Source organism: Artemia franciscana, chromosome 11, assembly GCF_032884065.1.
Source record: "Artemia franciscana chromosome 11, ASM3288406v1, whole genome shotgun sequence".
In the NCBI taxonomy this organism is placed as follows: Eukaryota; Metazoa; Arthropoda; class Branchiopoda; order Anostraca; family Artemiidae; genus Artemia; species Artemia franciscana.
The window spans coordinates 14,001,487-14,016,611 of NC_088873.1; the positions used below are offsets into that span (position 1 = coordinate 14,001,487).

The 15,125-nt window shown below is 36.0% G+C and overlaps 1 protein-coding gene across 1 annotated transcript in view; it reads left to right on the top strand.

Moving 5' to 3' along the window:
* Positions 1 to 10,035: 10,035 nt before the first annotated feature.
* The window catches only part of LOC136032852 (glycogen debranching enzyme-like), a gene marked incomplete in the record, with an annotated part of 126,189 nt that continues 121,099 nt past the window's right edge, over positions 10,036 to 15,125 (top strand). The window contains 1 exon segment of the mRNA XM_065713263.1: positions 10,036 to 10,236. Coding sequence (XP_065569335.1) covers positions 10,146 to 10,236 — 91 coding nt within the window.

The window sequence follows — 15,125 nt, forward strand, 5'->3', positions numbered from 1 at the left end:
TTATTTGAATGGCTAAAAAAGGAAAAAATCTATAAATTAATTTATTCCTTTATTTGAAAACTCGTTTAACCTTCAATAACAAAAAGAAAATTTAATTAACCGAGTCACAATAACAATGTCTAATTATCATCTTAAGCGATAGAAAAAAAGAAAAAAAACATCAGCGTCTCAATTGTAAATCAGACAAGAACACTAAATAAAGGCTAGTAGGAATATTCTGTTTATGGTCTTACAAAGTTCTGAAACTGCAATCCCTTGGTCTGTTTTATTATTTTTGTTAATAGTTCTTAGTTGCCTGTTGATTCAGGCATATTCAGAAAATCATAGGCGGCGCAATAGCGCTACCCACGTAAAGAGCGAAGTTGTAGCAGTATATTATTTATTTTAATTTTAATTCTTATCGACCAAGGCACTTCGTAAGGAAGGAGTTTTTTCGAAACCTTTTGGAAGGGCTTGTTCGATTGGAAATCGAAAGTTCTAGTTCCAATCTCGAAAGTCAAAAATAACTGGAGGAAAACCAAGCATCCGATCAAAATTTGAGATTTTTTCAACAAAGTTAAAATATCCAATAGTTATGTCTCTGGGGATGACAACACCCCAAAAGCCCTTGGGGGCGAGGGATGTTAGTCTTGTATTTTACCCATTGTTTATATATAGTATTTGTTATTGGGAAAGAGAACATGTTTCACTGCACGCATTATTTATTATGGGTAACATGCATATATCATTTTCATTTCGTATTTCTTAAATATCACAAGCTAATTTCTTTTGTTATATAAATGTGGTCGTTTTAACACATGGAGAAAAAGTTGTAAAAATTTCCAAGTAAAAATTCGCTAAGTTAAAAAAAATTTCTAAGTTAAAAAAAATTCAGGTTCAGAATAGTTCTATTCAAAAAAATTATGAAAAATAAGAGGATTAAAATATAACTGAAAAAACAGAAGAAATATTGTTAAAAAATTTAATATTAGAATTCATGACAATGATGAAAAGTTCCCTTTCCTATAGTGGACTATAAAATTTCACAAAAATCCCCCTATACCACGGTTTATTGCTGGAGCAGCTAGATGTCCAACTTGAATTGCCACTACCGACCTCTTTTTAATTTTAATGGGAATTATAGATAAACTTAAAACCTATTGTTCTGGTATTAAAAATTTTTTTAATTTTAATCCATACTGGAGTGCTAATAATTCACTGCAGGTGATAGACTCTTTAACAATGGTTTCGGCAAAAGAATTGATTCTTTCGATTTTGAAACAATGTATACTAATCTATCACTTAATGCAGTAATAGAAAGCTTAAAAACGGTTATCAAGAAATCGTTCCTCTTATCTAGTAAGAGGTTCTTAAAAATAGACACTTATAATAAAAAAAAGGCTAGACGGATAAAATTCTTTAGCACTACAGTTAGTTTGAGATGTTTTAGCCTAGATATGATTTTACTTATTAGAATTTGTTTTATATAATACGTATATAAGATTTAATGGTAATTTGTATAATCAAAATGTGGAAATTCCCGTGGAGGGGGGGGGGGATACCAGCCCATTTATAGCTGACTTGTTTTTAAGTCAACTACACTATAAATACATGATGGATAAGAATATTCCAAGCAATTTAAACATGCTTTGCCAAATAATTAAAGATATTTAGATGATATTTTGGTTTTAAATTGTAAGGAATTTATTGATATTTCTAAAAATATTTATTTATCAGAGCTGATTCTTGAACCTAGTTATGACACAGGTCTAGAAGATCATTTATTAGATTGAATATTAATATTTCTGATAATAATAAATTAGGTTTTAAAATGTATAACAAAACGGATGATTTTGATTTTGAAGTGATTAATTTCCCGTTCCCTGAATGTAATATACACTCAAATATCACATATTCAGGATTTTACTCACAATTACTTAGATATGCAAGGGTTTCTAGTAATTATATTGATTTTAAAAATAGATGCAAAATTTAAAGCCGAAAATTGATTTTAAGAGGTTTTTCTGCAAATAAATTAACTTGGCAATTTTAAAAATTCAGTTTTCATTATAATTAACTTTTAAGTAGATACTGAAAGAATTACCTTGCAATACTTAAGGAAATTTTTGGATGATTTCGCTTTCCTTGCTACTAATAATAGCGAGTCCCTGATTTGTGATAGCGGATTTTGCGGTATATTTTGCATATGTTGTTTTCTCAGAAGGTCTTAATTTGTACTCTTTTCCTTGAATTTTATTTAGGTTACATGTGCACCGACTGAGAAAATTTGATAATAGTGTAACATGGTAATAAATGTTCAGTATTAATATACATTGTGGATAGGTATGATCATGCAGGTTAACATAAGTACACAAGGGCCAAAACCAAGGTAGGATAGGCTAGTTTTGGAGTTATTTAGTTGTTTTACATTCGTTTTTAATAGGCATTTATTTCTGGGGTGATACCTAGGACGGGGATACCGTAGGGAATCTACCGTAGGCATGCCGCTTGTCTGGGTAGGGAATTTAAAGTGCCGAAACCCTGCAGGCAAGTATGTTTTGTCCTGATGAGCCATTGTATTGGGATGTTGCCTTTGAATTATTTTTCTTATTTATTGTTTTTAACATTTGGTATATGACGACTTATACTTACTTACGACACGACGACCTGTCCATGGATTATTCTTTGCGGTTGATTGTGTATGGCTATTCTGTTTGACCTCTATAATTGAATGGATGAATATGGTTAAAGCCTCGTTCAAGTACTGATCTATATTAATTACTAATGTAGGAAAACAGTTTTCCTTTCTTCTTCTGTTTTTCCTTTTTTTTACAAAGTCAAAATAATTTTGATACTTATTATCATTTTTTACAGTTTATATTTTTTGTTTGATTTGATGGTGTGCGTTTATTTCTGTGTTTGTGCTGTTGCACTGGTGAATTCTTTTTTCATTATTGTAATGAAAGCTGATCACCGTGGCTTTAAAATAAAGTGATAAAATTGTGTCGTGATATCTGAAAAGGGAACAATAAGAAAATTTGTTTGGCAATGAGGCTCACAATAAGTTTGAAATAAAGTTCTATTGGAAACAGCTTTATTTTAATTGAGAACACTTTTTTACACAATTTTTTTCACACTTCAAATCAAACCAATAAGAGTTGTGAATACTGATTTGGGGCCTCTCCTAAAATAAGAGAAGGGCTTTACCCCCCCCCCACCAAATGACGTCACTAGATTAGTGACTACCGGCGATACCTCTATATAAAAAACACCCCTTGACCTCTACAACTTCGAAGGTGTGGAAAAGAGCTTTTAAAATATAATGCAAACATATTTCAATTTTTAAATTTAAATTGTATTTATTAAAATTTAAGTTATCAGTTACTATTATTCGGATTTACTATCTTTATAACCGAGCAATAATTGTGTTTTAGCGTATTTATTTATTTTTTCTCCAAAACGGCTCCATATTTCTTCCCAACACTATGTAAACAAATATATATATATATATATTATATATATATATATATATATATATATATATATATATAGATATATATATATATATATATATATATATATATATATATATATATATATATATATATATATATATATATATATATATGTATATATATATATATATATATATATATATATATATATATATATATATATATATATATATATATATATATATATATATATATATATACATATATATATACATATCTATATATATATAAATAAGTTGTCTGTGTGTGTGTGTGTCGAGTGACGTCATGTTTGTGTGTCGACTGACGTCATGTTTTCGACTGACGAAATTACAGACCGGGACATCGGGACACAAATGACGACTGGGACATAGGGAATATAAATGACGACCGGGACACTCAAAGAGAAAGCGACCGGGACACAAGGAATGTTCGATTAGCAATCACCATCAACAAAGCACCGGGACACAAATGACGACCGGGACACAGGGAATATAAATGACGACCAGGACACTCAAAGAGAAATTACAGACCAGGACACCGGAACACAAATGACGACCGGGACAAAAATGATGGCGCGTAACTAATATGGCGCGTAACGACTTACGCGCGCGGGGGGACACTCAAACACTCTTTGACCGGGACACTCAAAGAGAAAGCGACCGGGACACAGGGAATGTTCGATTAGCAATCACCATCAACAAAGCACCAGGACACAAATGACGACCGGGACACAGGGAATATATATGACGACCGGGACACCGGGACATAGGGAATATAAATGACAACCCCGACACTTAAAGAGAAATTACAGACTGGGACACCGGGACACAAATGACGACCGGGACAAAGGGACACAACTACAACGGGGACGCCGGGGGCACAGGGGGGTATATAAATGTCGACAGGGACACAGGGAATGTTCGATTAGCAATCACCATCAACAAAGCTCAAGGGCAATCATTAGAATAATGAGGTATAGATCTGAATACAAATTGTTTTTCCCATGGACAGTTATATGTTGCGTTTTCAAGAGTCGGTAAGCCTGACAATCTATTTATATGCACAGACAATGGGACAGCCAAGAATGTTGTATATTCGCAAGTTTTACGTAGTTAAAAACATAAATATATCTATCTATATTCACAGGTGGGACACAGGGACACAACTAGAATGGCGCGTAACTAATTTGACGCGTAACGACTTACGCGCGCGGGGGGATTGGGGGGCGGGGGTGCGAAGCGCCACCCCAACAACTAGTGTACATATATATATATAATGATCTTAAATGAAAATTTTTTAGATATACATTTGAGAACTTTTTAGTGTATCTCGATTCTTAAGATATGCTCTTTTGACAATGCAGATGCACATAACATCTTTTGATTTATTTTAAATTTTCCCTGTATATTTTAATGGAGTAGTGATAGTAGCGGTAGCAGTAGTAGCAGTGGTGATTGTAGTAGTGGTAGCATGCAAACATTCCCCTTTTGATTATCTCTCTTATTATTTCCTGAAAGTTCCGAATTAAAGTGCTCTGTCACCCATGAGCTACACCCTTTTGACAATCCGTATGCACATAACGTGTTTTTAATTTAGTTCAGCACTCTCCTCAACATTCTGTGAAGGGCTCACATGAACTCCCATCGTCTTTCTGGAAAAAAGTTCAAACATACATACCTTTCTCAATAACATATATTATATGTAATCAATGAATCAATTGCCTAACTTACAGGCCTTAATCTGAGAACTGTGGAGAGGTTGATATCCCTAAAGATATAATTACTTGGCCTTTCAACAATGCTGAACAAAATACTTATCTTATAATTTTGATTGAATGTGTTTCGAGGAACAATAGGCTTATAGGGGTGGGAATGATTGCCCTCCATTCACTTTTGACTCATAAAAAGGGCACTAGATATTCCGACTTCCAATCGAACGATCTTCATCTGATCCGAAGTTTATACGACCATCCGGTCCTTAAAAACCTTAGATGACAGGGGAAAACTTGCAACCCTTGCCCCTGGGCTCTAGAGGGCTGTATCCACCTTGAAGCCTTTGCTATATGTTCTTTGGTCAATTGTTAACAAAATAGCTACCTCACAATTTTGATGAGGTGCGTTTGGGGAACAGAGGGTGTCAATGAGGGGGCTGCTAGATGTCCTTCATCAGTTTTGACTCTAAACGGGGAACTATAACAATACGTTTCCGATCTAATGAGCTTCCTCTAAAATTCACACAACCAGCCCTTCTATAAAACACTTATATACCACCGGATCATAACTTAAAACCCTTGCTCCCAAACTCTTTGGAGTTGTTTCAACCACAAAGGCCTTGTTATGTGATCTTTGGACTGTTTTTGAACAAATCGCTATCCCAAAATATCCATCGGATACATTTGGGTGAATGTAAACAGTAAGGGGGGCTAGCTGCTCTCCATCCATTTCCACTTTTAATAATGACACTAGAATTTCTGATTTCCAATCCAGTGAGTCCCCTCGTAAGCTTGTACCACAACCCATTCTATTTCAACCCTATATGCCCTGGTTCATAACTTACAACCATTGCCCTGAGGGTTGTGTGTGTGTGGAGGGGGTCGTCATCCCCAAAGACATAGCTAGTGGACCTTAACAATCTCAAAATGTGTATTGTTGTGTTTGGGGAAATGATGGTGAGGGGGTTGTTGCCCTCTGATCACTTTTGAATATTAAAAAGGGCACTAGACCTTTTAATTTCCAATTCGATGAGACCCCTCTGAAGTTTATTTGACCACCCTTTTCATAAGAACCTTATGTAGTCCCGCGGCATAACTTACAACCCTAGCCCTGAGGGATCTGGGGGAGGGGGAAGGGGTTAATTTTTAAAGACACAATTACTGGACCTTGCAACTATGCTGAAAAAATTGGCTATCTCAAAATTGTCATTGGGTATATTTGGGGAAATGGTGAGTGTGAGGAGGAATAGCTTCCCTCCAATATCTTTTGACTATTAAATAGGGCATTAGAACCTTCAATTTCCAATCCAATGAGCCCCCACCCCCCTGAAGTTTGTGCGACCACCCTTTTCATGAAAACCCTATATGACCTCGGAGTACAACTTTCAACCCTTACCCTGGGGGCTCTGGGAGGGAGAGAGAGAAAGATGGATTTATCAATATAAATAAACAAAACAAGCAAATGGCCCGAAGCAAAGCTTTTTTGGGCTTACAACCCCGTTACACATACAAATAAAAACAATACGAAAAAGGAGAGGAAAATAAAAAAAAAGAATAGAAAAGAAAAGGAAAAGAAAAAAAAGAAAAGAATAGGAAAAGAAAAAAAAATATTCGAATACCCTGCATTTCGATCGATAGGGGATTACAGTTCAAAAAAGTAAAAAAGACGGAACAAAAAGAGACTAAAACCACATGACCAGTATCACCTAAAACAAAACCAACATCTTGGCTCCACTTGAGGTCCATTCGACTATCAAAACCATAAATATTAAGTCAAAATAGCTTTAATTCCCGCCGAAATTCACAAAATTATCCATGTTTCTTAAAGTCGTAGGTAAACAATTCCATGCATGGGGTCCTAAGTGCTGAATAGAAAATTGAGGTCTCCGAGTAATAGCAAGCGGACGACGAATTATATTGGACTGTCTCGTAAAATATCTTATTATTATTTAAGAATTAACGACGCTTCTTGACTACTATGGTCCCTGCGTCGGCCCTGCAGTGCATTCCTGCAGCGTGATTCGATCTCTGGGTCCCGTATTACCTAGCTAAGGTCAAATCCACTGCGCCACCACAGGACAATCTCGTAAAATATGTATGAATATCACTTCCTAATTCAAACATACTTTTAAAACATACTGGTAAATAATTTCGAAAATATTTATATATTAACAGGCTTCGATAAAAAGTAATAAGTTCTTCTAAAGACAAGATTTTTCAATCTATATATCTCTGTTGTACCGAATCTTTAAAACTAACACCGCATAACACTCGAAGCATTTTATTCTGCAAAACTCGAATATGATGGAGATGAGAAGGAAATGTACTACCCGAAACAGTACAACAATATAGCAGATAAAGATGAATTAAGAAATAATACACTGTTCTTAAAATAATATTTATAAAAAAATTCTTGGGATAAAAAAAACTGTTATAAAATATTCATAAATATATATATCAGGAGGGGGGTTAAAATTCAAAGACATAATTACTGAGGCTTTCAACTACGGTGAACAAATTGACTAACTAAAAATTTTGATCAAGTAACTTTTGCAGAAATGATGGACGTGAGGGGGGGGGATTGACTGCCATCCGATCACTTTGGCTCTTAGAAAGGATTCTAAAACTTCAGATTACCAATCCAATGAGCTCCTTCTGAGGTTTGTAGGACCACCCTTTCTGCAAAAACCTTATGTGCCCCCAGGGCATAACTTGCAACCCTTGCCCTGAGGGCTGGGGGGGATTGTCATCCTCAAAGACACAATTTCCTACGCTGAGAAGAATGGCTATCCCAAAATTTTTGTTGGATTTGTTTCCGTAAAGGATGGGCGTTGGGGAGGGGGAAAGGGGCTGGTTCGTCCCTCTAATCACTTTCGACAATTACCAAAGGCTCTAATCTTTTTAATTCCAATCGAATGAGTCCCTCTAGAAGTTTCTACGACAACTCCTTCTATATGAAGTGCCCTGGTCTGAAAAAAAATATGTGAAAATGATATATTGTGTCCATATCGTTCTTTACTCAGGCAGCACTATTGCACTGCCTATGATCCAGGACCAAATATAAAATCTCAGGACCAAATATAAAACCAAATATAAAAATCAGAATATAAAATCCCCAAATATCCCCCTTTCCCAATTAAGAATACCATGTATGTAAATGATGGGCAGTTTGCATTGGATACTGCCCTTGTCCCAGTAATTGTGGGGTTCATATCATCACCAAAGGCATAGTTATTTTACCTTTAGACTATTTTCAACGAAATTCAAGCCTAAAAATATTGATGGGATACCTTTGGGTGGAGGACAGCTAAAAAGGGCATGGAAGGTAGGTTGGCTGCCCTTTGAACACTTCTGACTTCTGATACTAACTGCCTTTGTTGTCACTGATACTGATCGGACTATAAGTTAAGCCATGTCTCTACTTCATTTTAGGAAACCAGCTTCAAGCTTTTTTCGTTATAGGAGGATATTATCTTTTCCAAATAGTGTAATTGTTTTTGCTTTTTGCAAATCTTTTTCAGGTTAAACAGACTAGACCAATGGGTTCTTTTTTAGGATGTTCAATTTTGGCAGGAAATTGTCCTTATACGAAATCTTCCCCATTACAATAAGAACTACTTTTACGCTTGCATTTGGAAATCTCTCCTAAAACAAAACACAAAGGGAATCAATCATCTGGTTGCATTAATTCATTACGTTGTTTCTGCAAGTAATAATGATTACTTAAAGTAATTAATTAATCTTTGATTAACCTGAGAATCATTGGCTAAAACTAGGCCTGAATAAAAATACAACATCTTGCATCCGGTTGTCTCTACTTATTTTTCATCAAGTTCATAATAGCTAATGGCCTACCTTTATAATAATTAATTGATCACTATTTATAGGGACAATAAACAGTTAATCTGCGACAACTATTTACTAAGGATTTGCCATTGGAAAAGTGGGGAATGTTTAATTCTGGGCGATTCTGAAAAAATTCAGGCTATTAAGATGAAAATTCAAGGGATACTACGCCAAATTAAAAGACACTATGTATATCCAGTTTATCAAAAGGGTGTATGTGCAGTATATTAAGAAAGGTTATAGGTATTAACTTGAAACTTTCAGGGCAACTTATACTACTTATACTGCGACTATAACTTTTATTGTTTCCTGTTTCTCCCCCTTTTTAGATTTCTTGCTCCTCGATGCTGATGAAATTTCAAAATAGTCGAAAGGTCTAGTAGCTATGCTTTCCATGAAGAAATACTTGTGAGATAAGGGAATTTTTACCATTGTTTACTTTTGAGATTTATCATTGGGAAGGGAGGGATGTGATTCTGATGTGTCTGAAAAAGCTCACGGTATTAAGTCGAAACATGAAAAATTTCGAGGAGGTTTTTAACTAAATCAGAAGACACTGTGTATATCCAGATTATCAGAAGGGCGTATCAGCAATATATTAGGGGTAGCTAAAGGTTTTAGCTTCGACCTTCAGGGCCTTTACTGCGACTACTTGCAACTATGACTATTTGCTTCTGAGACTACTATTATTAACTTGCGACTGTGACTTTGAATGCAGCAACTTGCAATGGTAGCTACGACTACTTGTGACTATAGTTGCCACGGTTTTCCGTAAAATGCAGCATGTGGGAATCAGGAGTCACACTTATTTTTAGAATGATATGCACATAGAGGTGCTAGCCTACTTAAGCGAGTCAAATTAAAAATATCTTTGTTGTTAGATAAATACGTGTATAGATATACATAGGGAAAGGTTTAACGTTTTTTCTAGCTGCATCTCTGCAGATAAGAGTTATGTCAGAAATTCATTATAAGTGCAAACGCTGGCACATACAGCGCAAACTCAGAAATTTGACCGCCAGCGCCTAAAACAAATGCAAGGGCAAACGTGACAATTTTCAATTTTACAGATAGATTTGTTTCTGCTCTAGACAAATGCACTTGTAGTAAAGATGGATTTATACAGTGCAACTTCACTGAAAAGGGTGATTACCTTAGCTGATGGAGAGAACTTGAGTTCTCAATTATATCGACTAGAAAAAGGTGAGTTGGAGTTTAGGTAAAAGTGTAGCCCAATCCAAAACATTTCAAGTATGGGTGCCTTTAGTAAAAAAAAATGATTAGGTAGCCTACTCTCAGAGTTAGATTATTTGGTAAAATCTTAGACTAGTGGCTTTGATAAAGGTGTAGAATAGCAGTTTTGGAAGGAGACTTGGCAGGCCTACAACAAAAAGAGATGTTTTTAGCTTGTCAATTTTATGTTCATTTTTTCAGGTTTGTTTTTTACAATAGTTCATCCCCACCCCATCTCTCTAATGGTCTCATATAGCCATATTCAGGGGTGGATCTAAAAAAATTCTGGGGGGGGGGGTATTGTGACAAGGTGCTAATGAGCAAAGTCTTGGGGGGCCAATGTGATAGGTGCCAATAATTGACAAATTTAGTCTACAGAGTGAAAAAAATAGGGAAAGAAGACCCCAGAACAAATCTTCAGAATTTTAGGCTAATTTATAAAATTATTTTCATGGAATGGAAAAAAGCATGGACATTTGGATAAAATTCTATCTAATTGACTTCTTGCTATTTCAGAAAGGGTTTAGGTTAGGAAAATGAAACTCTCAAGGATGGGTCTACAGGCTAAAGTATGTCCCGGGAAGGTATTTTAAAGTACCCACCTCTACCCCTTCTCCCTCTAGAGGGCCCTGAAATGTGCCTACATGACAGGTCTATACCTATTGAAATTTGACAAAACAACATTGGAATTGAGCAAAGTTATGAAGCTGAAAATAATTTTGTTGAACTTCAATTAAGCAGAAGATCTATTTTGCAAGGTTTCACTTTTATAAGACACATATTCTTAAAGGTCATCAAAGGTCGGGGCCCTCTAGAGGGAGGAGTAGAGGTAGTTACTTCAAAATACCTTCCTGGGACATACTTTAGTCTGTATATTCATCCCTGAAAGTTTCATTTTCCTAACCTAAACACTTTCTGAAATAGCAAGAAGTCAATTAACCAGAATTTTACAAAAATTTGGTTCATTGATTCTTGCTGCATAGGCCTATTATAAAATAACAATTTTATGATTTTCTGGGTTTTTTTATATAGCCTAGGGCTATATGAGATCATTTGGGGAAGGGCTAGGATAAAATGTCAGAAATGCAAACAAACCTAGGTGAAGGACTAGAATTGGGTCTCTTCAGAGGAAGACATGTTAGACCAAAAAGAGGCATGTTGTTAGATTGTTAATTTTATGCTTGCTTTCATTGTTTGGTTCACATTTCTAAGGTTTCATCCCCAGCCCCCCTCTAATGGTCTCATGTTGCCATAGGCTATATAAAGAAGCTAACAAAAAAGATATAAGCCTAGATTTATGGCTGTTGAAGAGGAAACATATTAAGAAAGCAATTTTTACCTAATAACATATAGGAAACTGAAGTTACCACATTTCTACTGTACTTAACCCCTTCCCCCAATACTACTACTAATACTACTAATAACTCACTACAGCATTAAGCCGCCTGAGGCCAACACAGCTACGCACACTCCTCCTCCAACCTAATCTATTTAAAGCCTCCCTCTTTACACCCTCCCAGGAAGTTCCCATTTCCTTTAAATCCTTATTTATGACATCCTCCCAACCCAGACAAGGATGACCTGCTTTCCATGTAGCCCCAGATGGTTGGCCAAAAAGGACAATCTTTGGTAATCTGTCATCCTTCATCCGTAGAATGTGGCCTAGCCATCTCAACCTTTCTTTCATTATAGCCCCAGAAAGCAGGATTGAACCACACTTTTCGTACAACCTACTGTTTGAAATACGGTCAGTCAGTCGGGTACCCAGAACAATCCATAGGCAATTTCTCTGGAAAACATCTAGTAAATTTTCATCTGCTTTTCGGAGTGTCCATGCTTCAGAGCAATATTTGACCACTGTCATCACTGTAGCTTCCAATATTCTAATCTTGGTTTGTAGGCTTATCTTTCTATTCTTCCAAACTTTTTTTAACTGTGAAAAAACACCCTGAGCTTTAGCTATTCTACTTTTAACATCTTCACTGCTCCCACCATCTTTACTAATAATACTACCAAGGTAACTGAAGCTCCCAACCTGATCAATCTTTTCATTACCTAAGGTCACCTGTTCATCTTCACTTATTCCTAGCCTTAGTGACTTAGTCTTCTTAACATTAATTTTCAAGCCTATTTTAGCACCCTGAACTCGCAAAACCTCTAAAAATTCATTCATTTTGCTCACACTTTCATCTAATTTGCTTAAATCATCAGCATAATCTAAGTCCAGGAGCGTTCTTCCTCCCCATTTGATTCCATGGTCTCCAATTGCCTTTCCTGTGCTCCTTAAGACGAAGTCCATCAAAATGATCCATATAAAGGGGGATAGAACACAACCCTGCTTAACTCCTGATTTAATACAAAACCAGTTGCTAACCTCATTTCCTACCTTAACCGCAGCAGTATTATTCTCGTACATAGTGCAAATCACTTTAATGTATTTTTCTGGTATACCATATAACGATAAGACCTTTGTTAACGCTGTTCTATCAACAGAATCAAAAGCTTGCTCATAATCGACTTCCCCCAATGTGCAAATATATTGCCCAAATTACATATTTTCCATATATTTTGACAGGTTTCACTATTTTTTCAGCCTGTGTAACTATAATTTGAGCAAAACCATGACAAAATAAAAATAAAAAAAACTTATGGAAAAAATATAATTTGGGCAATATATTTGTAAATTATGGGTTGGTGCTAAGGGTAAAGTACAGTATAATTGGAGTCAAAATGTGTTAACTATAGTTATTATGCATATTTTGAAGTTAGAATTGTTTTCTTAACATGTTTTTTTTCCAACTGCCCCAATTCTGGGCTTATACCCCCAGAAATAAATATGAGTACATTTTCTAATTTGCTCACTGATGAGATAGATAAAAATCAATACACTTTTACTAAAGATATGTCTATTTCTATAATCTTAATTGTATATATGCAATGATTTTTTAAATGTATGTCCCCACTTTTCCAAAAATTAGGCAATTTTTCTCAGACTTGAAACTTTTGATTGGTTAATATTAAACTTAATGACATTTGTATATTTTGCATCAACATCAAACTTGATTCTTTTGCTGCATCTATTATTATCAAAACTCAATTTTTTAGAGTCTTGGTTACTATTGAGCCCCATCACTCCTTACTTACAGTTTGTTACCATGAACTGTTTGAAAAATATTTTGCAATTTGTTCTTTAATACTGACATCATTGCATAGTTTGTTGTAACCAACAATCATGATGTCATTAATAATCTTATATATGAAGATGCAGTTTTTGTAAAAAAATTGATTTTATTTCAAATAAAAGTGGACTTTTATGTAACTTTCTAAACAGTGGAAGCAAATAAATTACTAAGTTTGAATATGTTAAATTTATATGGAAATAGTTTGATTCTTTAACCAAGGTTGTGCTCGATTTGGAATCTGTGATCCCAGGAACAGTAAGGAAGCATAGTTTTCAATTCTTCTCATATAATTTGTGTTGAAGAATAGATTTATTTAACTGGAGTTGCCTTATAATATTGTTACTAATTTATGCTCTTTGCTTGGAAGCAAAACAGCGTCATCTATAATAATTCTTAATAGCGGATTCTAGAGTGCGTTCATATTATTAAATTTTACTAATAAGCGAGCAGAAGAGGGGAGTTTCTTGTCGCAAGGGCCGTTGTACCTGCCGGGAGTTGTGACTCCCTTAAACTGCGGGGATCAGGTAGCAAGAAACTACGCTTCCCTCGCTTATTAGCTTAAATAGCTTTGTATTACGTCGTAGTTTATTGAACTGGCTCCTCCCCTCGGACTTTGATTTTGCATTACGGATTGTGACGTGGCTGTTGCGATGGGGAGTAATGAGAAATTGGTTTGGAATGCGTTACTGAATTATGCTTTCCGTGCGATAAAAGCTGGTAATCGCTCGGAGGATATAGCGAAAAAAGCAGTCGAGTTTTTCTCAGAGGAAGCAATTGCAATGGCGAAGGAGTTATTGTGGCCCCTAGCAGGAATTACCACACGTGTTACTGCGCGATCGAAGAACACCGATGATATCCTGGACATATTAAAAGTATTTCGGGTTTGTGAAGATAAAAATATCTCGTTGCCGCGGTTTGTGATTTTCGAACCTGATGAAGTTCCGATAATCCCGGGAGAAGTGACGGCTACCCTAACCCGGAAAGTAAACGAATTGTGTGCTAAGTTCGATAGTTACGTGGATTCTAATCCCTCTCCTTCTGTCTCTGCTATGCCTGCGGCAGAAACCAACACGATCATGTCGAAACTGTCATATGCGGTTGTTTTGAAGAATCCCCCGAAAGATCTTTCGAACCCTAGCGCTCGGAAATCCTATTTGGACAGAGTATGTGGTGATACTAGTTCGAACATTGTGGAGCTGAAACCTAGGAAATCTGAATGGAGAGTAGTCTTGAACAACAAGAATGCTGCCGAGTCCCTGGCTGAGGCAGTGGGTAAAAGTGACTCAACTATAAGTGTTAAAGTAAAAACTCCCGCTTTCTTCGGAATAATCCGCCACGTTCCCACTGAAACTTCAGATGACGAACTGCGCTCAGTTGTACCGAACTGTGTTAAGGCCGTACAAATTGGTAGTACTCGGTCATTCAAATTACAGTTTGAAAGCAAAGCTCATCTCTTTAACGCAATGAACTCTCCGCCCATTTTTGGTTACGAGCGACTACCCATTACAGAATTTAAATTCTTACCGATGCAGTGCTACAACTGTCAGTCCTACGGACATGCAGCAAAATCTTGTGTAGATCCCCCGAAATGTTCAAAGTGCGGTGGAGATCATTCCAGCTCTCGGGACAATCCATGCCAAAATGCCCCCAAATGCGCTCTGTGTGGTTCTTCTCGAC